General features: G+C 49.8%; 2 protein-coding genes across 2 annotated transcripts in view; one reads left to right on the top strand and one right to left on the bottom strand.

The window, feature by feature from the left end:
* The first annotated feature begins 1,222 nt into the window (after nt 1-1,222).
* HSD11B2 (hydroxysteroid 11-beta dehydrogenase 2) lies at nt 1,223-18,538 on the top strand. The gene is made up of 5 exons (XM_060788220.2): nt 1,223-1,427; nt 13,544-13,756; nt 16,445-16,630; nt 16,774-16,911; nt 17,864-18,538. Exons 1-5 carry the CDS (start codon nt 1,223-1,225, stop codon nt 18,214-18,216), a joined length of 1,095 nt encoding a protein of 364 aa, XP_060644203.2. The 3' UTR covers nt 18,217-18,538.
* A 1,397-nt stretch (nt 18,539-19,935) lies between these two features.
* The window catches only part of ATP6V0D1 (ATPase H+ transporting V0 subunit d1), a 22,392-nt gene continuing 14,403 nt past the window's right edge, over nt 19,936-27,924 (bottom strand). The window contains exons 3-8 of the mRNA XM_060788034.2: nt 23,583-23,761; nt 23,264-23,343; nt 22,602-22,679; nt 22,311-22,487; nt 22,117-22,194; nt 19,936-20,830 (exon numbers count right to left, since the gene is read on the bottom strand). Coding sequence (XP_060644017.1) covers nt 20,669-20,830; nt 22,117-22,194; nt 22,311-22,487; nt 22,602-22,679; nt 23,264-23,343; nt 23,583-23,761 — 754 coding nt within the window. The 3' untranslated portion in view covers nt 19,936-20,668. The remainder of the gene's footprint in view (nt 20,831-22,116; nt 22,195-22,310; nt 22,488-22,601; nt 22,680-23,263; nt 23,344-23,582; nt 23,762-27,924) is intronic.

Genomic DNA, 27,924 nt, shown 5'->3' with positions numbered 1-27,924 from the left:
GAAGAAAATAGGAGGGAAAGAAGGAGAAGGAAAGGGGGGGGAGAAAGAAAAAGGAAGGAGAAGGGAGAGAGGGAGGAAAGAAGAAAGAAAACTAAAAGGAAGGAAGCAAGGAAGGAGAAGAAGGGAGGTAAGGAAGAAAAGATGGAAGGAAGTAAAAAAGGACAGAAAAAAGAAGGGAGGAAGGAGAAGGAAGAACATAGGAGGGAAAGAAGGAGAAGGAAACGAGGGAGGGGGGAAAGAAAGAAAGAAAGAAAGAAAGAGGAGGGAGGGAGGGAGGAAAGAAAGGAGAAAGAAAAGTAAAAGGAAGGAAGCAAGGAAGAAGAAGGGAGGTAAGGAAAGAAAGATGGAAGGAAGTAAAAAAGAACGGAAAGAAAGAAGGAAGGAAGGAGAAGGAAGGAAAAGGAGGGAAAGAAGGAGAAGGAAAGAAGGGAGGGAGGGAAATAAAGAAAAAGAAGGAGAAGGGGGAGGAAGGAAAGAAGAAAGGAAAGTAGAAGGAAGGAAAGCAAAAGGAAGGAGAAGGGAGGTACGGAAGACGGAAGTAAAAAAGAAAGGAAGGAAGGAAAAGGAAGGCAAAAGGAAGGAAAGAAGGAGAAGGAAAGGAGGAAGGAAAGAAGAAAAAAGGAAGGAGAAGGGCGGTAAGGAAGGAAAGATGGAAGGAATAAAAAAGGAGGGAGGGAAAGAGGGAAGGAAGGAAGGAAGGAAAGGAGGAAGGGAAATAAAGAAAGGAGAAGAGAGGGGGGGAGGAAAGAAGAAAGAAAAGTAAAAGAAAGGAAAGCAAAAGGAAGAAGGGACGGAAGGAAGGAAAGATGGAAAGAAGTAAAAAAGAAGAAGAGAAAGAAGCAAGGATGGAAGGATCAAGGAAGTAAAAGAAAGGAAGGGGAAAGTGGATGAAAGAAGGAAGGAAGGAAAAAGGAAAGAGAGAAGGAGAATGGTAGAAAGGAGGAAAAGAAGGAAGGAGAAGGAAGGGAAAAGAAAGAAAAAGGAAGGGCCAAGGTGAGTCGTGGGGCTGGCCGCAGGTGATGCCCGGGGCGGGGCGGGGCGTGGCGGGTCCCTCTGCGGGGGGGCACCCGGGCCCCGCCCCCGCCCTGCCTTCCCTTGATAAGGAGCTGGGCGGCCGAGAGAGAGAGAGAGAGAGAGGGAGGGAGGCAGGGAGGGAGGCGCGCCTGGCTGGTTGCCCTCGGGGAGACCCTTCCTCTCTTTGCCCTGAGAGCGGGGTCCCGGCATGGAGGGCGCCTCCTGGTGGGCGTCTGCAGCTGCAGCTGCCCCCGCGGCGTGGGGCGGGGGGTGGGGGTGGTCGTGGGGGGCGCCGCTGGTGCTGCTGCCCGCCCTGCTGCTGGGTCTGCCCTTCCTGCTCCTCCTCCTGCTTGGCTGCTTCTCTTCCTCCCGCCCGGGGCTGCCCGCCAAGGGGAGGGCCGTCCTCCTCACCGGTGAGTAGGAGTAGGGCCTCCAGGGAGGGGGGGGGGGCACCTGGACAGAGTTGGGGACCAAAACACCCCCCAGGGAGGGAGGGAGGGAGGGAGGCCTGGCCTAAGAGAATGCCAGCTTCCTGCCTGGCCAGCAGAGGGTCCGGCTGGATGACCTTTCGGGTCCCCTCCAACTCTATGCGCCTAATAATCATAAATAATAATAGGATTTTCATCTTCCCACCTGGAAAAAAAAGGGGGTCCGGCTGGATGACCTTTACAGTCCCTTCCAATTCTGTGAGTCTAATAATAATAATAATAATAATAATAACAACAACAATAATAATAATAGATAATGATGGATAATATTATAATAGTAATGCCTTCTTCCCAACTGGCAAAAAAAGGGGTCAGGCTGGATGACCTTTAGGGTCCCCCCTCCAACTTTATATGCCTAATAACCTTGAATAATGATAGAAATCCCATCTTCCTTCCTGGAAAAAAAAGGGGTCGGGCTGGATGACCTTTAGGGTCCCCTCCAACTCTGTGAGTCAAATAATAATAATAATAATAGTAATAGATAATGATGGATAATATTATAATAGTAATGCCTTCTTCCCACCTGGCAATAAAGGGGTCAGGCTGGATGACCTTTAGGTTTGTCCCCCCCCCCAACTCTATACATCTAAGAATCCTGAATAATGATAGGAATCCCATCTTCCCGCCTGGCAAAAAAGGGTCAGGCTGGATGACCTTTAGGGTTCCCTCCAACTCTATGCATCTAATAATAATAATAGATAATTCTACAATAATACAATAGTAATGCCATCTTCCTGCCTGGCAAAACTGGGATCGGGCTGGATGATCTTTAGGGCCCCTTCCAACTCTGTGAGTCTAATAATAATAATAATAATAATAATAGATAATGATGGGTAATATTATAATTGTAATGCCTTCTTCCCACCTGGTAAAAAGGGGTCTGGCTGGATGACCTTTAGGGTCCCTCCCAGCTCTGTGAGTCAAATACAAATAATAGTAATAGTAAGAATAATAGATAATGATGGATAATATTATAATAGTAATGCCTTCCTCCCAACTGGCAAAAAAAGGGGTCAGGCTGGATGATCTTTAGGGTCTCCTCCAACTCTATGCGCCTAATAATAACAACAGATAATTCTATAATAATACAATAGTAATGCCATCTTCCTGCCTGGCAAAACTGGGATCGGGCTGGATGACCTTTAGGGCCCCTTCCAACTCTGTGAGTTGAATAATAATAATAATAGATAGCAGGATTGAAGAGAAACAACTGCAGAAGCTGTCACGACATGAGAATTTAAAGATAGAACTGCAAAGACTCTGGCACAAGCCAGTCAAGGTGGTCCCAGTGGTGATTGGCACACTGGGCGCAGTGCCTCAAGACCTTGGCCTGCACTTAAGCACAATCAGCGCTGATAAAATTACCACCTGCCAGCTGCAGAAGGCCTCCCTACTTGGATCTGCACGTATTATTCACTGATACATCACATCATCCTTGACACTTGGGAAGGGTCCAACGTGCGATCCAAGACCACAGCCAGCAGAGTGACCTTGTTTGCTGTGGACTCATCTGGTTGCCTTTCAAATAATAATAATAGGTAGTGATAGATAATACTATAACAGTAATGCTACCTTCTTACCTGGCAAAAGGGGTCAGACTGGATGACCTTCAGAGTCTCTTCCAACTCTTTGCATCTAATCATAATAATAGATTATTCTATAATAATACAATAGTAATGCCATCTTCCTGCCTGGCAATAAAGGGGATCAGGCTGGATGACCTTTAGGGTCCCTTCCAACTCTGTGAGTCAAATACAAATAATAGTAATAATATCTATAATGATGGATAATATTATAATAGTAATGCCATCTTCCTACCTGACAAAAAGGGGTCAGGCTGGATGACCTTTAGGATCCCTTCCAACTCTATGAATCTAATAATAATAATAATAATAATAATAATAATAATAATCTTACCACCTGGCAAAAAAAGGAGTCAGGCTGGATGACCTTTAGGGTCCCTTCCAACTCTATGAGTCTAATAATAATAATAATAATAATAATAATAATAGTTAATTTTATAATAATATATGATAATGTTAACTAATTCTACAGTAGGATGTCCATCTTCCTGCCTGGCCAAACAAGGGGTCAGAATGGATGACCTTTAGGGTTCCTTCCAACTCTAGGAGTCTCCTTCCTTCTCTGGGGGCTTCTAAGCAGAGGCTGGATATGGCCATCTGTAGGGAGGGATTGCATGGGTCATCCTAGCAGAAGGGGGTCTGACTGGATGACCTGTAGGATCCCTTCCAACTCTGTCAAATAATAATAATAATAATAATAATAATAATAATAATAATAATGGATAATATTATAATAGTAATACCATCTTCCTGCCTGTCAAAAAGGGGGTCAGGCTGGATGACCTTTAGGGTCCCTTCCAACTATATGAGTCCAACAACAACAACAACAACAACAACAACGATAGATCATCTATCTATAGAAAAATGCTCCTGCCGTCATGAGTATACATAATACTCATAATAATACAATAGGAATCCCATCTTCCTGCCTGGCCAAAACAAAAGGGTCAGACTGGATGCCCTTTGGGATCCCTTCCAATAATAAGAAATAGTTCTGTAATAATTTATGGTAATGCTGGATAATAATGGTCAAAAAAAGGGTCAGACTGGATGCCTTTTGGGGTCCCTTCCAACTCTATGCATCTAATCATAATAATAGATAATAGGTAATTCTATAATAATACAATAGGAATTGCATCAAATAATAATAATAATAATAATAATAATAATAATAATAATAATAATAGATACTGATGGATAATATAACAATAATGCTATCTTCCTGCCTGGCAAAAAGGGGCTCCGACTGGATGACCTTTAGGGTCCCTTCCAAAAAAAGAGATAATTCTATAATAATTTATGGTAATGATGGATAATAATGCAATAGGCATTCCATCTTCCTGCCTGGCCAAAACAAAAGGGTCAGACTGGATGCCCTTTGAGTCCCTTCCAATAATAATGAGATAGTTCTGTAATAATTTATGGTAATGCTGGATAATAATGGCCAAAAAAAAAAAAAGGGTCAAACTGGATGCCCTTTGGGGTCCCTTCCAGCTCTAGTGGAATATAGACTGCTTGGGAGTCTCCTTCCTTCTCTGTAGGCTTCTGAGCAGAGGCTGGATATGGCCATCTGTGGGGAGGGATTGCATGGGGTCATCCCGGTAGGAGGGGGTCCAACTGGATGACCTTTCGTTGAGTGTAATATTAATAGTAGTAGATAATGAGGGATAATAATACAATTTATTTATTTATTTAAAACATTGATATTCCGCCCTTCTCATTCTGGAGAGGACTCAGGGCGGAGCAGCACAGCGTATAGAAGGCAAACATTCAATTCCGGGACAAGAATTCATTATATGCGTACACAAACATTAAAAACATTTATCTCAATATGAAAATACACTGTTTAAAACCAATAGGAATTCCAATCCCAAGGGGGTTTGATTGGATGACCTTCAGGAACCATTCCAACTCAACGAGACCCATAATCATAATAGATCATTCTATAATAATATATGATAATGATGCATAATACTACAATAGAAATTCCACCTTTCTACCTGGCAAAAAGGGGGCTGGACTGGATGACCTTTAGGGTCCCTTCCAACTGTATGAGTCCAACAACAACAACAACAATAGATCATCTATCTATATAGAAATGCTCCTGCCATCGTGAGTATACATAATATTCATAATACTACAATAGCAATTCCTCCTTCCTGCCTGGCAAAAAGGGGGTCAGGCTGGATGACCTTTAGGGTCCCTTCCAATTCTATGAGTCCAACAACAACAACAATAGATCATCTATCTATATATAAAAATGCTCCTGCCGTCAGGAGTATACATAATACTGATAATATTACATAATACTACAATAGGAATTCCACCTTCCTGCCAGGCAAAATGGGGGTCAGACTGGATGACCTTTAGGGTCCCTTCCAACTCTATGAGTCCAATAATAATAATAATAATAATAATAATAATACAACAGGAATCCCATCTTCCTGCCAGGCAAAAAGGGGGTCAGACTGGATGACCTTTAGGGTCCCTTCCAACTCTGAGTCCAATAATAATAATAATAATAATAATAATAATAATAATAATAGATAATTCTATAATAATACAATAGGAATCCCATTTTCCTGCCTGGCAAAACGGGGGTCGGACTGGATGACCTTTAGGGTCCCTTTGAGTTTAATAACATATTCATTAGATTCATAGACTTGGAGGAGACTTTAGGGCAGGTACGGGCCAACTTGGGTCGTCCAGGTGTTTTGGACTCCAGCTCCCAGAATTCCTAACAGCCTACCGGAGGGCCAGAGCCGACCCTAGGTAATTTTCAAGGGTAAGCAAACAGTATTTTGTCACACACACACCCCAACCAATCACTGTTTGTCGTGGGAGTTCTGTGTGCCATATTGGGTTCAATTCAATCGTTGATGGAGTTCGGAATGCTCTTTGATTGTAGGTGAACTATACATCCCAGTAACCTAAACTCCCATATGTCAAGGTCTATTTCCCCCCAAGAGTGCCTCAAGAGCGCCCCTAACATCAAGTATACTGCGAATGCTTACTTTGCGTATGGGTTGAACCGCCCCTGTGTTTGTGTGTGTATGTGGGGGGGGGGGGGGGAGGGGGTGTTACAGAGTCCTTCTCCCACCCCATCTGCCCAGTTATGGGTCCTTAATGGTCTTTTGGGGTGGGGATGACATGGCTGAGGTCTCAACCTGGAGACCCTTGCCCACCTTGGAGGGCGAGCGAATGCTTACTTTGCGTATGGGTTGAGCCATCCCTGTGTTTGTGTGTGTGTGTGTGGGGGGGGGGGGGGTGGTTACAGGATCCTTCTCCCACCCCATCTGCCCAGTTGTGGGTCCTTGATGGCCTTGGTGGTCTTTTGGGGTGGGGGCGACCTGGCTGAGGTCTCAACCTGGAGACCCTTGCCCACCTTGGAGGGCGAGCGAATGCTTACTTTGCGTATGGGTTGAGCCATCCCTGTGTTTGTGTGTGTGTGTGTGGGGGGGGGGTGGTTACAGGATCCTTCTCCCACCCCATCTGCCCAGTTGTGGGTCCTTGATGGCCTTGGTGGTCTTTTGGGGTGGGGGCGACCTGGCTGAGGTCTCAACCTGGAGACCCTTGCCCACCTTGGAGGGCGAGCGAATGCTTACTTTGCGTATGGGTTGAGCCACCCCTGTGTTTGTGTGTGTGTGTGTGGGGGGGGGGTGGTTACAGGATCCTTCTCCCACCCCATCTGCCCAGTTGTGGGTCCTTGATGGCCTTGGTGGTCTTTTGGGGTGGGGGCGACCTGGCTGAGGTCTCAACCTGGAGACCCTTGCCCACCTTGGAGGGCGAGCGAATGCTTACTTTGCGTATGGGTTGAGCCACCCCTGTGTTTGTGTGTGTGTGTGTGGGGGGGGGGGTGGTTACAGGATCCTTCTCCCACCCCATCTGCCCAGTTGTGGGTCCTTGATGGCCTTGGTGGTCTTTTGGGGTGGGGGCGACCTGGCTGAGGTCTCAACCTGGAGACCCTTGCCCACCTTGGAGGGCGAGCGAATGCTTACTTTGCGTATGGGTTGAGCCATCCCTGTGTTTGTGTGTGTGTGTGTGTGTGTGGGGGGGGGTGGTTACAGGATCCTTCTCCCACCCCATCTGCCCAGTTGTGGGTCCTTGATGGCCTTGGTGGTCTTTTGGGGTGGGGGCGACCTGGCTGAGGTCTCAACCTGGAGACCCTTGCCCACCTTGGAGGGCGAGCGAATGCTTACTTTGCGTATGGGTTGAGCCATCCCTGTGTTTGTGTGTGTGTGTGTGTGTGGGGGGGGGGGGGGGGTGGTTACAGGATCCTTCTCCCACCCCATCTGCCCAGTTGTGGGTCCTTGATGGCCTTGGTGGTCTTTTGGGGTGGGGGCGACCTGGCTGAGGTCTCAACCTGGAGACCCTTGCCCACCTTGGAGGGCGAGCGAATGCTTACTTTGCGTATGGGTTGAGCCACCCCTGTGTTTGTGTGTGTGTGTGTGGGGGGGTGGTTACAGGATCCTTCTCCCACCCCATCTGCCCAGTTGTGGGTCCTTGATGGCCTTGGTGGTCTTTTGGGGTGGGGGCGACCTGGCTGAGGTCTCAACCTGGAGACCCTTGCCCACCTTGGAGGGCGAGCGAATGCTTACTTTGCGTATGGGTTGAGCCACCCCTGTGTTTGTGTGTGTGTGTGTGTGGGGGGGGTGGTTACAGGATCCTTCTCCCACCCCATCTGCCCAGTTGTGGGTCCTTGATGGCCTTGGTGGTCTTTTGGGGTGGGGGCGACCTGGCTGAGGTCTCAACCTGGAGACCCTTGCCCACCTTGGAGGGCGAGCGAATGCTTACTTTGCGTATGGGTTGAGCCACCCCTGTGTTTGTGTGTGTGTGTGTGTGGGGGGGGGGGTGGTTACAGGATCCTTCTCCCACCCCAAATGCCCAGTTGTGGGTCCTTGATGGCCTTGGTGGTCTTTTGGGGTGGGGGCGACCTGGCTGAGGTCTCAACCTGGAGACCCTTGCCCACCTTGGAGGGCGAGCGAATGCTTACTTTGCGTATGGGTTGAGCCACCCCTGTGTTTGTGTGTGTGTGTGGGGGGGGGGGGGTGGTTACAGGATCCTTCTCCCACCCCATCTGCCCAGTTGTGGGTCCTTGATGGCCTTGGTGGTCTTTTGGGGTGGGGGCGACCTGGCTGAGGTCTCAACCTGGAGACCCTTGCCCACCTTGGAGGGCGTGCAAATGCTTACTTTGCGTATGGGTTGAGCCACCCCTGTGTTTGTGTGTGTGTGTGGGGGGGGGGTGGTTACAGGATCCTTCTCCCACCCCATCTGCCCAGTTGTGGGTCCTTGATGGCCTTGGTGGTCTTTTGGGGTGGGGGCGACCTGGCTGAGGTCTCAACCTGGAGACCCTTGCCCACCTTGGAGGGCGAGCGAATGCTTACTTTGCGTATGGGTTGAGCCACCCCTGTGTTTGTGTGTGTGTGTGTGGGGGGGGGTGGTTACAGGATCCTTCTCCCACCCCAAATGCCCAGTTGTGGGTCCTTGATGGCCTTGGTGGTCTTTTGGGGTGGGGGGCGACCTGGCTGAGGTCTCAACCTGGAGACAAGAGCGCCTCAAGAGCGCCCCTGGGCAATATCAACTCTACCGCAAAGGCTTATTTCGCGTATGGCTTGAGCCGCCCCTGTGGGATTTGGAATACTCTTTGATTGTAGGTGAACTATACATCCCAGTAACTACAACTTCCATATGTCAAGGTCTATTTCCCCCCAAGAGCGCCTCAATAGCACCCCTGGGCAAAAGCAACTGTGCCGCGACTGCTTACTTTGCGTAAGGGTTGCACCGCCCCTGCGGAGGGCCGAGGTGTGCCCATGCCATCCTGGGAGGGTCCTGCTTGGCCTCGTCCTGCCCGGCCTGAGCCTGTCCTGAGGGGCAAAGGCTGCCCCATCGATCCTTGTTCTGCTTTTCTGCCTTCCAGGAAACGTTGGCATCAAAAGAGAACAAGCCCAGAACGTTCCCTGTCCAACCCATCCCCCTACCTTCACACAAGCACAATCAGTGGCTGATGGATGGCCTGGCTTCCCTCCCTTTGGCCACCTGAGGCCCGGCGTCCGGCCGGCCATCCATCCATCCATCCATCCATCCAGGGCAGCTGCGCCCGGAGGTGGATGGATGGATGTCTCTGCGTCCCTGAACGGATTTCAGGGCCAGGTCTTGACAGAAAGGGAGAGCGATGGGGTCTTTCCGGGGCCGGAACATGCGTTCCCGCAGCAATGTTCTCTTCTCTGCCGGGAAGTTCATGGCGAGGGTCAGGGTCCCCCACGCTCCCGGCAAGGTCCCTGGGCCTCTGCCTTGGCCATCAAAACATCATCATAGTCATACTGGTGATGGTGATGATGATGATCAAAGCAATAATAATAATAAACATTGGAAAAACACCACAAACTCACATATTAAAACGTATTTCATAGTAGTAGTAGTAATAATACGATAATGGTAGCGATGGTGATAATAATAATAGTGATAATAACAAGGATGATAGTGACAATAATAATGGTGATAATAAATGATGATGATGATGATGATCAAAGCAATAATAATAATAATAATAATAAACATTGGAAAAACACCACAAACTCACATATTAAAACATATTTCATAGTAGTAGTAATGGTAGTGATGGTGATAATAATAGTGATAATAACAAGGATGATAGTGACGATAACAATTGTGATAATAAATGATGATGATGATGATCAAAGCTGGAAAAACACCACAAGCACACAAATTAAAACATATTTCATAGTAGTAGTAATAATACGATAATGGTAGTGATGGTGATAATAATAATAGTGATAATAACAAGGATGATAGTGACAATAATAATTGTAATAATAATGATGATCAAAGCAATAATAATGATAATAATAAACATTGGAAAAACACCACAAACTCATATATTAAAACGTATTTCGTAGTAGTAGTAATGATACGATAATGGTAGTGATGGTGATAATAATAATAGTGATAATAACAAGGATGATAGTGACGATAATAATTGTAATAATAAATAATGATGATGATGATCAAAGCAATAATAATAATAATAATAATAATAAACATTGGAAAAACACCACAAACTCATATATTAAAACGTATTTCGTAGTAGTAGTAATGATACGATAATGGTAGTGATGGTGATAATAATAATAGTGATAATAACAAGGATGATAGTGACGATAATAATTGTAATAATAAATAATGATGATGATGATCAAAGCAATAATAATAATAATAATAATAATAATAAACATTGGAAAAACACCACAAACTCATATATTAAAACGTATTTCGTAGTAGTAGTAATGATACGATAATGGTAGTGATGGTGATAATAATAATAGTGATAATAACAAGGATGATAGTGACGATAGTAATTGATGATGATGATGATGATCAAAGCAATAATAATAAACATTGGAAAAACACCATAAACTCACATATTAAAACGTATTTCATAGTAGTAGTAGTAATAATACGATAATGGTAGCAATGGTGATAATAATAGTGATAATAACAAGGATGATAGTGACGATAACAATTGTGATAATAAATAATGATGATGATGATGATCAAAGCAATAATAATAAACTTTGGAAAAACACCACAAACTCACATATTGAAACGTATTTCGTAGTAGTAGTAATGATACGATAATGGTAGTGATGGTGATAATTATAATAATAATTTGTTTATTTATTTATTTATTATTTAAACTTATATGCCGCCACTCCCCTGGGGCTCTGAGCGGCTTACAAGAATAGTGATAGTGATAGTGATAATAACAAGGATGATAGTGGCGATAATAATTGTAATAATAAATAATGATGATGATGATCAAAGCCATAATAATAATAATAATAATAATAATAATAATAATAATAAACAACATTGGAAGAACAGCACAAACACACATATTAAAACGTATTTCATAGTAGTAGTAATAATACGATAATGGTAGTGATGGGCTTGCCTTCTGGAAGCCGGCCAGAGCAGCTTCCCTCCGGCCATTTGGCCAATGGGCTTCTTTCTCCCTGCCCCCCATTGTCCCCCCATGTGGAAGGAAGGCGCTCTGTGGGGAGGTGGGCTGCAGAGACCCCATGCAGAATGGGGTTGGACTGGGCGGCCCACCAGGTCTCTTCCAACTCTAGGACTCTGACAGGGAAACAGGTGTCCCTTTGGCCCAGTTGGCCAGTGGATGGACACTGACGCTTGGCTCTGGACCTGGCCCCTAATGTGACCAACTGACCGACTGACCACAGGCCTCCTGCCCTGCCTGATGGGGATGCCTTGTCCTCCTTTGAGAGAGATGGGGGGGGGGGGCTCCTTGCATGCATCACAACCCCCCCCCCTCTCCCTCCCTCCCCAGTCTCTGGCTGTGCTCGGTCCCAACAGTTAATGGTTAATGTGGCCATAAACCCGCAGGGGTTTGTTTGCAATCTCTGGGAAAAAGAGCTATCAGTTGGGCCATCAGCTGCCCAGAACAGCCTGTACCCAGGGGAGGGAGGGGGGGAGGGAGGGAGGGGAAGGAGGGAGGGGACGGGCGGGGAAAAGGACGAGGGAGGGCCCGCTTCCTTATTATAGTCTTGTCCTTATTGTTATGTTGCGTTGATCCTCTGCTTTGCGATGCAGCTTTTCTCTCTTCCCAACCTTGAGTCAACGGTGGCTCTCTGGGGATGGGTCTCGCCCTCCAAAGTGGGCAAGGGTCTCCAGGTTGAGACCTCACCCCAAAAGACCACCAAGGTCATCAAAGACCCACAACTGGGCAGATGGAGTGGGAGAAGGACCCTGTAACACCCCCCCTCCCACACACACACACACACAAACACAGGGGCGGTTCCACCCATACGCAAAGTAAGCACTCGCGGTATACTTGATGTTGCCCAGGGGCGCTCTTGAGACACTCTTGGGGGAAAATGGCAAGGGTCTCCAGGTTGAGACCTCAGCCAGGTCGCCCCCACCCCAAAAGACCACCAAGGCCATCAAGGACCCACAACTAGGCAGATGGGGTGGGAGAAGGATCCTGTAACACCCCCCCACCCACCCCCACCCCCACACACACAAACACACACACACGGGCGGCTCAACCCACACGCAAAGTAAGCATTCGCTCGCCCTCCAAGGTGGGCAAGGGTCTCCAGGTTGAGACCTCAGCCAGGTCGCCCCCATCCCAAAAGACCACCAAGGACCCACAACTGGGCAGATGGGGTGGGAGAAGGATCATGTAACACCCCCCCCCCCCCCACACACACACAGGGGCAGTTCAACCCATACGCAAAGTAAGCACTCGCTCGACCTCCAAGGTGGGCAAGGGTCTCCAGGTTGAGACCTCAGGCAGGTCGCCCCCACCCCAAAAGACCACCAAGGTCATCAAGGAACCCCAACTGGGCAGATGGGGTGGGAGAAGGACCCTGTAACAACCCCCCTACACACACACACACACACACACACACACACACACACACACACAGAGGGGCGGCTCAACCCATACGCAAAGTAAGCATTCGCAGTATACTTGATGTTGCCCAGGGGTGCTCTTGAGGCGCTCTTGGGGGAAAATGGCAAGGGTCTCCAAGTTTAGACCTCAGCCAGGTCGCCCCCACCCCAAAGGACCACCAAGGCCATCAAGGACCCACAACTGGGCAGATGGGGTGGGAGAAGGATCCTGTAACCACACACACACACACAAACACAGGGGCAGCTCAACCATTACGCAAAGTAAGCATTTGCGGAATACTTGATGTTGCCCAGGGTTGCTCTTGAGGCGCTCTTGGGGGAAAAGAGACCTTGACTTATGCGAGTTGTAGTTACTGGGATGTATAGTTCACCTACAATCAATGAGCATTCTGAACTCCACCAGTGATGGAACTGAACCAAATGTGGCACACAGAACTCACACGACGAACAGAAAATATAGATCAGTGAATATATATCGGGGGGGGGGGGGGTGCCAAAATACTGTTTGCTTACCGTTGAAAATTACCTAGGGCCACCTCTGCACACACACACACACTTGATTCCACTGGAACATTAGGAAGGACTTCCTGAAGCCCACACCTGGGCAGGTCGGCAGCGGCTGTTTGAGGAGCCGCCCTTCCTGCCAGATAAGCCCGTGCTTGACTTCCCTTTCGCCCAGTGGTTCTTAACCTGTGGGCCGCGGACCACCACGAGGACCAAAATCTGATCCACAAGCCTCCTTCCTCTATATTTGTTTTATTTCTGTTCCTTTTGCCCCACCTGCCACTCCTTTCCCGTCGTTGACCGTCCAATGCAATGGACTGAATCAGCACCCCAAATAACCCAACCGTATATCTAAAGTTGACCAAAACCTCATTCCTAACCCTTTCGGTACTAATGTTGGGGAGTGGTCCCTGGTCAAAGGAGAAGGGGTGCAGGTGGGCGAGGAGGGCAAGGGTCTCAACTCCCCCCCCTCCTCGTTTTGTGCCCCCCTCTCTCCAGGCTGCGACTCCGGCTTCGGCAAGGCGGCCGCCCGGCACTTGGACGCGCTGGGCCTGCGTGTCTTCGCCACGGTGCTGGACCTGGAGAGCCCGGGTGCCGAGGAGCTGCGCCGCTCCTGCTCCCCGCGACTGACCCTCCTGCAGATGGACCTCACCCGCCAGGACGACATCCAGCGGGCAGTGGGCTTCGTCCGGGCACAGACGGCCGGCACCGGTGGGCCTCGAGGGGGGTTGGGATCATTCTAATTAGTATTAAGTAGAGGCTGAACGGCATCTGTCGGGGGTGCTTCAATTGTACTTTTCCCGCATGGCAGAATAAAGGGAGCTGGGCTGAATGATTGTATTATCATTACTATTAAGCAGCGGCTGGATGGCCCTCTGCCAGGGTCGCTTTGATTGTGCTTTTCCTGCATGGCAGAATAAAGCGGGTGGGATTGGAGGAGTCTTCTATTATTATTATTATTATTGACACAAAAGCACAGTATGTCACAGCAAACGAGATATATATGCTGGATTTCGTATCACAAAGTCACAAGTCAAACACTTCCCAAGTGTCTAGAACTGTGTGATGATGATATTATTATTACTACTACCACTACTACTACTACTACTACAAAGGCTGGATGGCCCTCTGTCAGGGTGGCTTTGATTGTGCTCTTCCTGCATGGCAGAATAAAGCGGATGGGTCTGCGGTTTCTGCTATTTATTATTATTATTATTATTATTATTATTATTATTATTCTGACACAAAACACAGTTTGTCACAGCAAACGAGATATATATGCTAGATTTCGTATCACAAAATCACAAGCTGAACACTTCCCAAGTGTCTAGGACTGTGTGATGATGATATTATTATTATTATTATTATTATTATTATTATTATTCTGACGCAAAAACACAGTATGTCACAGCAAATGGAATCTATATGCTGGATTTTGAATGACAAAATCACAAGTCAAACACTTCCCAAGTGTTATTACTACTACTACTACTATTACTACTACTATTACAAAGGCTAGATGGCCACATGTTGGGGTGCTTTGATTGTGCTTTCCCTGCATAGCAGAATAAGCGGATGGGTCTGGGGTTTCTGTTCTTGTTGTTATTATTGTTATTATTCTGACACAAAAACACAGTATGTCACAGCAAACGAGATATATATATGCTGGATTTCGTATCACAAGATCACAAGTCAAACACTTCCCAAGTGTCTAGGACTGTGTGATATTATTATTATTATTATTATTACTACTACTACTACTACTACTACTACTATTACAAAGGCTGGATGGCCCTCTGTCAGGGTTGCTTTGATTGTGCTTTTCCTGCATGGCAGAATAAAGCAGATGGGTCTGGGATTTCTGCTATTATTATTATTATTATTATTATTATTATTATTATTATTATTCTGACACAAAAACACAGTATGTCACAGCAAACGAGATACATATGCTGGATTTCGTATTACAAAATCACAAGTCGAACACTTCCCAAGTGTCTAGGACCAGGGGGTCCTCAAACTACGGCCCGCGGGCCGGATGCGGCCCTCCAAGGTCATATACCTGGCCCTCGCTCAGGGTCAACTCAAGTCTGAAATGACTTGAAAGCACACAACAACAACAACAACAACAACAACAAAAACAAAAACAATCCTATATCGTCAGCCAAAAACAGACCCATACTTCCCACTTAAATATTAATAAGCTTATATTTGTTAAAATTGTTCTTTGTTTTAATTATTGTATTGTTTTTAAGTGCTTTTTGCACTCCAAATAAGATATATGCAGTATGCATAGGAATTCGTTCATGTTTTTTTCAAATTATAATCCAGCCCTACAACGGTTTAAGGAATTGTGACCTGGCCCTCTGTTTATAAAGAGTGAAATACTCAAGGCGCAATTGCAAACTGTGCCAACAAAGAGAAAAAATAGGACAAGTGCAAAGAAGCCAGAATGGATGTCCAAAGAACTTCTAACTGTGCTAAAACACAAAAGAGACATGCACAAGAAGTGGGAAAAGGGAGAAATCACCAAAGAAGAATTCAAACAAATAGCTAACTCCTGTAGGGAAAAGGTCCGCAAGGCTAAAGAACAAAATGAGCTCAGGCTTGCCAGGGACATTAAAAACAATAAAAAGAGCTTCTTTTCTTATGTCATTGGAAAAAGGAAAAACAAGGAGGCGATAGGGCCTCTTCGAGGAGATGGGGCAATGCTGACAGGGGGTGATAGGGAAAAGGCAGAACTACTTAATGAGCTGGGCATGTTTAGCCTGAAGAAGAGAAGGCTGAGAGATGATAGCGATGTATAAATATGTGAGAGGAAGCCACAGGGAAGAAGAGGGAGCAAGCTTGTTTTCTGCTTCCTTGGAGACTGGGACGTAATGGAACAATGCCTTCAAACTACAAGAGAGGAGATTCCATCTGAACACGAGGAAGAACTTCCTGACTGTGAGAGCCGTTCAGCAGTGGAACTCTCTGCCCCGGAGGGAGTGTAGTGGAAGCTCCTTCTTTGGAGGCTTTTAAACAGAGGCTGGATGGCCATCTATCAGGGGTGCTTTGAATGCAATATTCCTGCTTCTTGGCAGAATGGGGTTGGACTGGATGGTGGCCCAGGAGGTCTCTTCCAACTCTTGGATTCTATGATTCTACCCTTTGCTGACATGAATGCATTGCAATGACCTATGGCACACTTGGCTTCTCGCTTGCTTGCCTATGATTCTATGAGGACTCCTGGTCTAGGACTGTGTGATGATATTATTATTACTACTACTACTACTACTATTACTACAAAGGCTGGATGGCCCCATGTCGGGGGTGCTTTGCCTGTGCTTTGTCCTGCACGGCAGGAGGGTGTCCCTTGCTGCCCCCGAGTGACCCCTCTCCCCCCCCCCCCCCCGGCAGGGCTGTGGGGCCTGGTCAACAACGCCGGCTTCAACGACACCATTGCGGACGCAGAGCTGACCCCGCTAGAGCAGTTCCGCTACTGCATGGAGGTCAACTTCTTTGGCACCCTGGCCTTGACCAAGGGACTCCTGCCGCTGCTGCGCGCCTCGCGGGGGAGGATCGTCACCGTCAGCAGCCCAGCAGGTACCAAGCGGGGGGGATCAGGGGTGGGATCGGGGGGTTCCTGTCCCCCAAAGAGGACCCCACTCTTGCATGGCAGCACGTCCTGCGTCAGGAATGGTCCATGGTCCAGGCAGCCTCCCTTTCCTCTCCTCTCCTCCTTGCAGGGAGCATGCCCTACCCGTGCCTGGGCAGCTACGGGGCTTCCAAGGCGGCCCTCAGCCTCCTCATGGACACGTTCCGCTGCGAACTGGCCCCCTGGGGGGTCCGCGTCAGCCTCATCTTCCCCGGATACTTCAAGACAGGTAAGCCGAGGCCGGACAGACCACCTGCGCCTGTGCTCTTCAGGGGCGCAGCGGAGCATCCCTCCTTTCAGTGGACCCAGTGAGGGTCATGGGGCCATCAGGGGTCAACACACAAAGAGGCAGGAGATGGGGAGGGGCTGCTTTCGCCTGGCCCTCACATGGGGTCTCTGAGTTTGGGGTGGGGTGGGGCACCCATGGCTGCAATCCCTTCTCCTCCCCTGCCCTTTGGCCCCCTGCCACCTGCATGCATGTGCACTGCAGCACACGGCTTCACATGTCAACCATCTCCATCTCAGTTGGAAGGGGCCCTGAGCCACCCACCCCGTGGTGATGAGCATGTGTGTATGAGTGTGTGCATGTGTATATGTATATGTGTGTATTTGTATTTAAAGGACCCCTTGCAGCCCCCATTCCTCCCCCCCACACACACACACACACCTTGACTCCTGGGCAGGAAGTGGAGCAAAGGAAGTGTGGTGGACGCTCCTTCTTTGCAGGCTTCGAAACAGAGCTGGCCACCTGTTGAGGGTGCTTTGATTGCGCTCTTCCTGCACAAAGGCAGAAGGGGGTGGGTGGGCTGGGTGGCCACTGGCGTCCCTTTCTTCCACGAACCCAATAGTGCCTGAGGCTGGGTGGCCATCTGTCAGGAGGGCTTGGATAGTGCTTTTGCTTTATGGCAGAAGTCTTACAATTCTAGGGCAGTCACGGGCCCACTTTGGCCCTCCGTCCAGGTGTTTTGGACTCCCAACTTCCACAATTCCTAAGAGCTTGATAGAAATTCAGGCATGGGCCAACTTTGGCCCTCCTTCCAGGTGTTTAGCCTGTTAGGAATTGTGGGAGTCCAAAGCACCTGGACGGAAGGCCGAAGTGGGCCCGTAACGGTTCTAGGTAGGGGGCTGCATCGCACTGGGGGCAAGGCTGACCCGCTCTTATCCTCGTCCTTCTTCTCCAGGCAGCTCCTGCAGCCCCGAGTACTGGACCAAGCGGAAGCAGGAGCTGCTGTCCAGCCTGGGTCCGGAGCTGCTGGAGGCCTACGGGGCGGAGTACCTGGAGGAGATCAACCGGCAGTTCCTGGCCTTCATGCGGGTGGCCGTGGAGGACCTGAGCGCCGTGGTGGACAGCATCGCGGACGGGCTGCTCTCGGCGCGGCCGCTGGGCAAGTACTACCCCGGGCGGGGCCTGGGCCTCATGTACTTCATCCACCACTACCTGCCGCCCGCCGCCCGCGACCTCTTCCTCAAGACCTTCTTCATCAACCCCGCCTTGCCACGGGGGCTGCGGTCCACGGACCCCCCTAAGCCGTGACCCCTCCGTGCACGTGACATACCTCTCTCGTTGCTATCGCTGCTGCCTGCCCGCTGGCCAGAGACTGACCTCTTCGAAGGCCAATGATCCAGGGAAGCGTCTCTGCCACTTCTGCTCTTCTCCCCCTCACGCAAGCACACGCAAGGCCCCCGCACACGCACACGCCTCGCCGGAGCCGAGCCAAGGCAGCCGGGCTGCTGCTGCTGCTACTAATTCCTGAGGGACCGAGAAAGGCCTGCGGAGCCAGAGCCTGCCAACCTCTCCCCAAAGAGCTGGAAATAAATTTTGTACGAAACGAACGGTTGCCGGCTGTTGGGGAGACACGCTCCGGCGGTGCCGTTTCCGTCTGGGTCTCTTCCAAATCTTGAACGCAGGTACGGGCCCTACAGGTGTTTTGGACTCCAAACAACTCCGAATCGAATTCCGAACCGAATTCCGAATCGCTGAATCGATTTCCGAATCACCGAACCAAATTCTGAATCACCGAACCGAATTCCGAACCGCCGGTCAGCCTCAGGCCCTTTCCTTTTCCCCCTCAGCCGCTTAAGCGGCTGAGGGGGAAAAGGAAGTGGCCTGAGGCTGACCGGCGGTTCGGAATTCTGGGAGTTGGAGTCCAAAACACCCGGAGGGCCGTGCTTCTTGCAATGCACCCTCTTGGTGAGGACAGCTATGTAGGGCTCAGCTGCCCCATGGGGATGAATGGGAGGAGGGGTCTTCTGCAAGGCATCCCCTCCATCACAACACTCCCGGTCAAGAGGTCCCTGCAGGTTTCAAAGGGGGGGGGGGTCCTCTCACAGAGACGAGACAGGCTGGGCTTACGGTCAATGGTCAAGGGGTCCCTGCAGGTTTCAAAGGGGGGGGGTCCTCTCACAGAGACGAGACAGGCTGGGCTTACGGTCAATGGTCAAGGGGTCCCTGCAGGTTTCAAAGGGGGGGGGGTCCTCTCACAGAGACGAGACAGGCCCGGCTTACGGTCAATGGTCAAGGGGTCCCTGCAGGTTTCAAAGGGGGGGGTCCTCTCACAGAGACGAGACAGGCCCGGCTTACGGTCAATGGTCAAGGGGTCCCTGCAGGTTTCAAAGGGGGGGGTCCTCTCACAGAGACGAGACAGGCCCGGCTTACGGTCAATGGTCAAGGGGTCCCTGCAGGTTTCAAAGGGGGGGGGTCCTCTCACAGAGACGAGACAGGCCCGGCTTACGGTCGATGGTCAAGGGGTCCCTGCAGGTTTCAAAGGGGGGGGTCCTCTCACAGAGACGAGATAGGCCGGGCTTACGGTCGATGGTCAAGGGGTCCCTGCAGGTTTCAAAGGGGGGGGTCCTCTCACAGAGACGAGATAGGCCGGGCTTACGGTCGATGGTCAAGGGGTCCCTGCAGGTTTCAAAGGGGGGGGGTCCTCTCACAGAGATGAGATAGGCCGGGCTTACGGTCGATGGTCAAGGGGTCCCTGCAGGTTTCGGGGGGGGGGTGCTTTCACAGAGACGAGACAGGTTGGGCTTACGGTCGATGGTCAAGGGGTCCCTGCAGGTTTCAAAGGGGGGGGTCCTCTCACAGAGATGAGATAGGCCGGGCTTACGGTCGATGGTCAAGGGGTCCCTGCAGGTTTCAAAGGGGGGGGGGTCCTCTCACAGAGACGAGACAGGCCGGGCTTACGGTCGATGGTCAAGGGGTCCCTGCAGGTTTCAAAGGGGGGGGTCCTCTCATAGACGAGACAGGCCGGGCTTATGGTCAATTGTTTATTATCACAGCTTGAGAGGAAGATGAACAGCAAAGGAAACACTTGGGGGGGGGGTCTCCTCAGGACCGGCAGTGCCCCCCACTCCCATTGGAGGAGGAAGAGGGGGCAGGTGGGGATGCTGTGGGGCTTGAGAGCCACGGAAGGAAGGTCTCTCCTCTGCACAAGAAGTAAGGAGGGACAATATTGGGGGTGGGGGGTTCGACCCAGCTCTGCAGCACAGAAGGACCCCCCAATGCACCCCCCTCCCCTTATTCCAGATGCAGAAGAGGCAAACCAAGGAGGGAGGCCATAAGAAGCAAGTAGGGACAATATTGGGGGTGGGGTGGGGTGGGGTGGGGGGTTCGACCCAGCTCTACAGCACAGAAGGACCCCCCAATGCACCCCCTCCCCTTATTCCAGATGCAGAAGAAGCAAACCAGTGTCAAACCAGTTTAAGTTTGGTCCTCCCTCCCGCAATCATCTGCATGCCACAAGACAATCCCCCCCCCCACAAGTCCTCAGGCAGCATTATTTCAAGGGTGGCGCCTGAGCCGTATTGCGACCCTTGCCGTCAACCCCCCCGCGGGGCCTCCTTCGTCCATCACCCCGACTCTGAGGAATACTGAACAACTGAGTCCGACCTACACGGAGCACACGCACAGTGAACACGTTACGAGTCTGAAGGGAGAGCAATAAGGGGGGGGGTCATGGGGGAGTGCAGGCAAGGAGATCCGGGGCTCAGAAGATGGGGATGTAGTTGTCGATCTTGGCCCGGTGGCGCTGGGCGATGCACTCGGCGATCCAGACGATGTTGCGGCACTCCTGCTCCTTCAGCTTCACGAAGGCGTAGAAGACGCCAAAGTGGAACTGGTTCAGGAAGGCCAGCTTGTTTAGCTTCACCTGCAGTGAGAGAGAGAGAGAGAAGCCCTTTCCCTATTAAATCATCATCATAATGTGTTTATTTATTTATCGTGTAAGGAGCAAGCCAAACAGTTGTATTGCATTTTTTAACAAACAAACAAACAAAACACAAAGTTTGCAAGTTTGGTAGTTGATTATATATAATGGTAAAGGAAGCCCAGCTTGATTAGCTTCACCTGAAGTGAGAGAGAGAGAGAGGGAGAGAGAGGGAGAAGCTCTTTCCCTATTTAATAATAATAATGATGATAATAATAATAATAATAATATAATAAAGGAAGGACAGCTTGTTTAGCTTCACCTGAAGTGAGCGAGAGAGAGAGAGAGAGAGAGAAGCCCTTTCCCCATTAAATAATAATAATAATAATAATAATAATAATAATAATAATAATATATTTATTTATTTATCGTGTCAGGAGCAAGCCAAACCGTTGTATTGCATTTTTAAACAAACAAACAAAACACAAAGTTTGCAAGCTTGGTAGTTGATTATATAATAATAATAAAGGAAGCCCAACTTATTTAGCTTCAACTGAAGTGAGACAGACAGAGAGAGAGAAGCCCTTTCCCTATATAACAACAACAACAACATATTTATTTATTTATTTATTTATCGTGTCAGGAGCAAGCCAAACAGCTGTATTGCATTTTTTAGCAAACAAACAAAACACAAAAGTTTGCAAGCTTGGTAGTTGATTATATGTAATAATAAAGGAAGGCCAGGTTGTTTAGCTTCACCTGAAGTGAGAGAGAGAGAGAGAGAGGGAGAAGCCCTTTCCCTATTAAATAATAATAATAATAATAATAATAACAACAACAATATATTTATTTATTTATTTATTGTGTCAGGAGCAAGCCAAACAGTTGTATTGAATTTTTTAACAAACAAACAAAACACAAAATAAATAAACAGAGTAACAATATAAAATCAGAACACAAAAACACAGAGACTTGATCCCAGTGGAAACGGCCAATTGCCAAGATTAAAATGTAAAAACACTGGGCGAGAGGGCAATGCAAGGTCTCAGGAGAGGGGATCCGGGGGAAAAGGTGGGGTTAGTTGCACCCACAGGGAAAGTAAAGTGCTTCTAAGGGCATTTCATACAGAGTTGGGTCAGGGATTATTGCACATTCTTGGTCCGTATGGCCTCCCTGCTCGGGCAGAGGAGAGGCCTTCCTTCCGTGGCCCTCAAGCCCACCCCCCAAAAGCCCCTCCTCCGCAGGGGGAGGGCCACTTGAAAGGGCCGCTCGCTCGCTCGCTCTCTCACCTCGTGCTCAAAGAAGCGGTCCTCCAGGGTCTTGTCTCCAGGGTTGCTCCCGGCCCCCTCAAAGAGCAGCTTGTATTCCTGTTGGAGGAGGGGGAGGGGGAGGTCAGGGAGGGGGGTCACGCCAAGGGCCCTTCTGCTCCTCCTCCCTCAAACCCAAGAGGAAGGAGGAGGAGGGGGGGAGCGCCCTCACTCACCGGGTAGTAGTCAGCCACGGCCTTGACCTGCTCGTAGTCGTCTGCCCGGGCCAGCTGGGCCAGTCCCTCCGGGTAGAGCTTCCCGCAGTGCGGAAAGAGCTTGGCCCGGTCCTCCTTGGACAGCTCCGTCCCAAACGAGTTGATGGTGATGATGAAGGCCCTCCGGTCCGCCTCAAACTGGGCACAAACAGGGGGGGGGGGGGGTCAGCCTCACTGGGGGTGGGGGAGGGTGCAGAGAAGAGAAGGGCAGGGGTCTCCCTCCATCCCCCCCCCTCGCAGCCCCGCCCCTACCTCCAGGATGGGGCACATGGCGTCCGCCGTGGTGCCCCCCAGGGCCTTGCAGAACTTGTAGAAGGACTCCAGGTAGGCCTAAGGCGGGGAGAGAGGCAGGGTCATCAGGGACACTCCCGGCTTTGGCCTCCAGGTACCGTCTCTAATCATGGCTGATGGGAGATGCAGTCCCACGACCTATTGACCTTAAATGGTTGGCTCAATTTGACCCCCCCACACCCCCACCCAACCCCCCAGGCACTAATGGGCCTCAGAGCAGAGTTGGGTCCTCCTACATTCTCCCTCCACAAAGCAGAACCGAGCCGGACCTGGACTAACGGGCAGAAGCAACAGACCGTGAATGTGACTCCGGGGCCCCCCACAAGGAGCCTCCGCCATCCCAACCTGGGCTCCAGGTACCATCTCCAATCATGGCTGATGAGAAATGCAGTCCCATGACCTATTGACCTTGGATGGTTGGCTCAATTTGACCCCACCCCACCCATCCAACCCCCAGGCACTAATGGGTCTCAGACCAGAGTTGGGTCCTCCCTCGTTCTGCCTCCGCAAAGCAGAACCGAGCAGGACCCGGACTGACGGGCAGAAGCAACAGGCCGTGAATTTGACTCCAGGGTCCCTCCGCCCTCCCATCGCAAGACCCTCCCTCCTCTATGGGCGCCCACCTTGTACAGCGTGTTCCGGATGATCTCAATGTTCATCTCGTCCAGGTCTTGCTCGGAGATGCAGTCTTGGAAGAAGGCGGCTGGAAGGGAGGGAGGGGTCAAGGGGTGGCCCTGCAGAAGGGGGTTCTTCCCACTCTGTGGTCTATGCTTCTGGGGAGACCCTCCCTCTCCCCCGCCCCAAAGGAGGTGATGGTGATGATGAAGGCCTTTCGGTCCGCCTCAAACTGGGCACAAAGGGGTGGGGGTGGGGTCAGCCTCACTGGGGGTGGGGGAGGGCGCAGACACCCCTCTTTCACCGAGACACCCCTCGTTCGCTCACCGAGAGGGGTGTCCACCAGGATGGCGTTGTAGAGCTCGGCGGGCGTCTGGGCGATGTTGACGGCCTCCATCTGCTCAAAGCTGCCCAGCGGGTGGCACTTGGGCACCAGCTCCGCGATGGAGCGCTGGTGGAGGGTCCCCGTGATCAGGAGGATGACGTTGTCAATCATGTAGCTGTACCTGCAAGACCCAGGAGCCATTCCAGGACAGGTGTGGCGCATGCCCAAGACTTCCCATGCTCCCCCCTCCCCAAATAATGGCAGGGGGACACCCAATGGGCCAGGGTGCCCGGGGACTCTGGCTGAGCCCCTCCCTCCCCTATCCCAGCCCCCTCGGGGTCAAGCCAGGTAAGAGGCAAATAACACACAAGGGCGGAGGAGGTGGACAGCCCACGCTCGCTCTCTCGCTTCTTCTTCTTCGTGGAAGAGGAAGTTGTAAACAGCGCCAGCCAGCCAGCCAGCTGGGGTGACATTTGTTTGACTGCTGTTCCTCCCGGGCATAAACGCCGCCATAAAAAGGGATTCCAAACACTCTGGAGGCGGAGGCAGCCCCCGCGGGGCACCCACAGCCAGGCGGATCAGGTCTGAACCAGGCAGCGGTGCCTCAGAGCCAGCCAGCCAGGGAGGGAGGGAGGGAGGGAGGGGGGGACCGGCTCGAGGCCCAGGAGCCTCCGCGGCAGGAGCAGCAGAAAGCTCCTCTGAGTCTCCTTGGGCAGAGAAAAGCCGGATATGCATAAACATAGTAATAATAATAATGTCTGCTTGGCTTCAGGAAGGCCCCCTCCCAATCCCCTTTGGGGGAGGCCCTCTTTTCACCTCTACCAATCTCACAAGCTCGTCTTGTGGGCACAAGGGAGAGAGCCTTCTCCTCTGTGGCTCCCCGACTCTGGAACTCACTACCTGGAGAGATCAGGAAAGCCCCTTCGCTAGAGATGTTCGAAAAGGACCTTAAAACCCGGCTCTTCCGTTGCGCCTTTGGCAAGTAGGGGCACAACATGACATCATTGCTCCCCTCAACTCTCTTCCCTCTGGAATACATGCCCCTCCAAATGGGAAGTTTAGCTTCATAACTCTTGTGTGTCTTTATGAGCTCCCTGCAAATAATCTGCTCCTATTGTTATCTCATTAGAGTCTTTTAATCGTTTTATCCTGCACATGTGGCCCACGCTTTGGTATTGTGATTGTGTTTATTGGAATATTATTTTGCTATTGTGTCACTTTTTTCCTGTAATGGTGGTGGGGTAAAAATAACAATAATAATAATAATAATAATAATAATAATATTCCTCTTACGTATCCCCTTCCCTGTCACTTGGACCCATGGCTCCACGGATGCCCACTCGCCTCAACGCAGGGCCCTCCAGAGTGCAGGGGCTCCTCCGCTTACATCAGTGGTTCTCAACCTGGGGGTCGGGACCCCTGGAGGGGTCGCGAGGGGGTATCAGAGGGGTCACCAAAGACCATCACAGACAGTATTTTCTGTTGGTCATGGGAGTTCTGTGTGGGAAGTTTGGCCTAATTCTATCATTGGTGGGCTTCTGAATGCTCTTTGGTTGTAGGTGAACTATAAATCCCAGCAACTACAACTCCCAAACGTCAGGGTATATGTTCCTTGAACTTCACCAGAGTTCACATTGGGGCATATTGAGTATCCGGACCAAGTTTGATCCAGATCCATCATTGTTTGAGTCCACAGTGCTCTCTGGGTGTAGGCAAACTACAGCTTCCAAACTCAAGGTCAATGCCCACCAAACCCTTCCAGTATTTTCTGTTGGTCATGGGAGTTCTGTGTGCCAGGTTTGGTCTAAATTCATCGTTGGTAGAGTTCAGAATGCTCTTTGAGTATAGGTGAACTATAAATCCCAGCAACTACAACTCCCAAATGACAATAAGAATACATCCTGCATACCAGATATTTACATAACGATTCATAACAGTAGCAAAATTACAATTATGAAGTAGCAATGAAAATAATTTAATGGCTGGGGGTCACCACAGCATGAGGAACTGTATTAAGGGGTCGCGGCATTAGGAAGGCGGAGAACCATTGGCTTGCACCTCATCCTGCAGGCCTGTTTCCACATGAAGGCTCTCTGGCTCCCTCTCCTGCTGGACAGGTGGTGCCGCCTTGACCGGGCCTACCACAGTCTCTTGTTGTCAACAATGAGTTCTAGTCTCTCCCCAAACTAACTGCTTGACTGATGTCTCGCATGAGTTTCCATCAAATTGCAGGGAAGGCACCTTGGGGTTCGAGATCGGACTCTGCTTGTTTTCCCTTACGCACCTGTTGTAATGGCTAGGCTCAATCCGCAACTGTTTCCTCCTCTTTGGATCCACTCTGTCTGGTCATTGCAGGGAGCCCTCCCCTCCCTTGTCTCCGGCAGGGGCGGCTCAACCATTACGCAAAGTAAGCCTTTGCGGTAGAGTTGATTTTGCCCAGGGGCGCTCTTGAGGCGCTCTTGGGGGGAAACAGACCTTGACATAGGCGAGTTGTAGTTACTGGGATGTCTAGGTAAAGGTAGTCCCCTGACATTAAGTCCAGTCATGTCTGACTCTGGGGTGTGGTGCTCATCTCCATTTCTAAGCCGAAGAGCCAGCGTTGTCCGTAGACACCTCCAAGGTCATGTGGCCAGCATGACCACATGGAGCGCCGTTACCTTCCCGCCAGAGCGGTACCTATTGATCTACTCACATTTGCATGTTTTTGAACTGCTAGGTTGGCAGAAGCTAGGGCTGACAGCAGAAGCTCATGCCGCTCCCCGGAATTGAACCTGCGACCTTTCAGTCAACAATCTCATCAGTTCAGCGCTTTAACCCACTGCACCACCGGGGGCCCCACTGGGATGTATAGTTCACCTACAATCAAAGAGCATTCTGAACTCCACCAATGATGGAATTGAACCAAATATGGCACACAGAACTCCCACGATGAACAGAAAATATAGATCAGTGATTGGTTTTTTTTGGGGGGGGGGGCACCAAATTACTGTTTGCTTACTGTTGAAAATTACCTAGGGCCGCCTCTGGCCTCTGGACAGATGAGTCAGGAGAAGACAAAGAGATGGAGGGAAAGAACCCCCCCGTCTCCTCCTCCTCCTCCTCCTCCGCTGCTCATCACAACCTCTTTTGCCTCCAGTTACACTATAAAAGGTAAAGGTTCCCTCGACATTAAGTCCAGTCATGTCTGACTCTGGGGTGTGGTGCTCATCTCCATTTCTAGACCGAAGAGCTGGCGTTGTCTGTAGACACCTCCAAGGTCATGTGGCCAGCATGACTGCATTAAGCACCATTACCTTCCCACTGGAGCAGTACCTATTGATCTACTTGTATTTGCATGTTTTGGAACTGCTAGATTGGCAGAAGCTGGGGCTAACAGCAGGAGCTCACCCCGCTCCACGGATTCAAACCACTAACCTTTCCGTCAGCAAGTTCAGCAGCTCAGTGATTCAATCCTCTGCACCACTGAGTGTTACACTATGTAACATGATTTCTGTCCCTGGGTTATAAATGTCATTATTTCCTAATTGGCGCTATCATTAAAAACTTAAACTGCCAAAACTTTGCATTTGCGGGAGGGACATCCTCCAGCATGTCTCGTGATATTATTATTATTATTACTACTACTACTAGCTGTACCCTGCCACGCGTTACTGTGGCCCTCAGAAAACAGAGGAATTCCAGTTGAAGCCATAGACGGAAGGGACAGATGGAAGGGACATTGATAGGTGGAGCGGAAGGTAGGTGGATAGAACACAGGTAGGAAAGTAGGTAGGTAGGTAGGTAGGTGGAGTGATGGATGGATGGAAGGATGGGCAGACAGACAGACAGACAGACATCTTTACAGTCAAAGGGGGTTAGATTGGATGGCCTCTGGGACTCCCTTCGAACTGGTTGACCATCTGTCGGGAGGGCTTTGATGGTGTCTTTATTTACTGTAAAATGAGGTTGAACTGGATGGCCTTTGGGGTGCCCTCCAACTGGATGGCCATCTGTCAGGAGGGCTTTGATGGTGTCTTTGTGAGTGAAGAAAATACATCGGTTTAGTTGGTGTCTTGTGTCCAAATTTGGTGTCAATTCACCCAGTGGTTTTTGAGTTATGTTAATCCCACAAACAGTGCATTTTTATTTATATAGATTGTTACTACTATTATTATTCCCACTATTACTACTACTACCATGACTATTACACTACGTAACACGATTTCTGTCCCTGGGTCATGAATGTCATTATTTCCTACTTGGTGCTATCATTAAAAACTTCATTAGACTGCCAAAATGTTGCCTTTATGGGAGGGACATCCTGCAGCATGGCTCGCTATATTATTATTATTATTATTATTATTA

Source organism: Anolis sagrei, chromosome 8, assembly GCF_037176765.1.
Source record: "Anolis sagrei isolate rAnoSag1 chromosome 8, rAnoSag1.mat, whole genome shotgun sequence".
Classification (NCBI taxonomy): domain Eukaryota; kingdom Metazoa; phylum Chordata; class Lepidosauria; order Squamata; family Dactyloidae; genus Anolis; species Anolis sagrei.
The sequence above is the reverse complement of the archived record's forward strand: the minus strand, read 5'-3'. Positions and strand labels throughout refer to the sequence as shown.

Bases quoted from the DNA above. Each gene is read 5' to 3' on its own strand.
- HSD11B2 (XM_060788220.2), top strand. From the start codon at position 1,223: ATGGAGGGCGCCTCCTGGTGGGCGTCTGCAGCTGCAGCTGCCCCCGCG. The intron at 13,757-16,444 runs GTGGGCCTCGAG...CCCCCCCGGCAG, and splicing joins GGCACAGACGGCCGGCACCG to GGCTGTGGGGCCTGGTCAAC. The intron at 16,912-17,863 runs GTAAGCCGAGGC...CTTCTTCTCCAG, and splicing joins CCCCGGATACTTCAAGACAG to GCAGCTCCTGCAGCCCCGAG.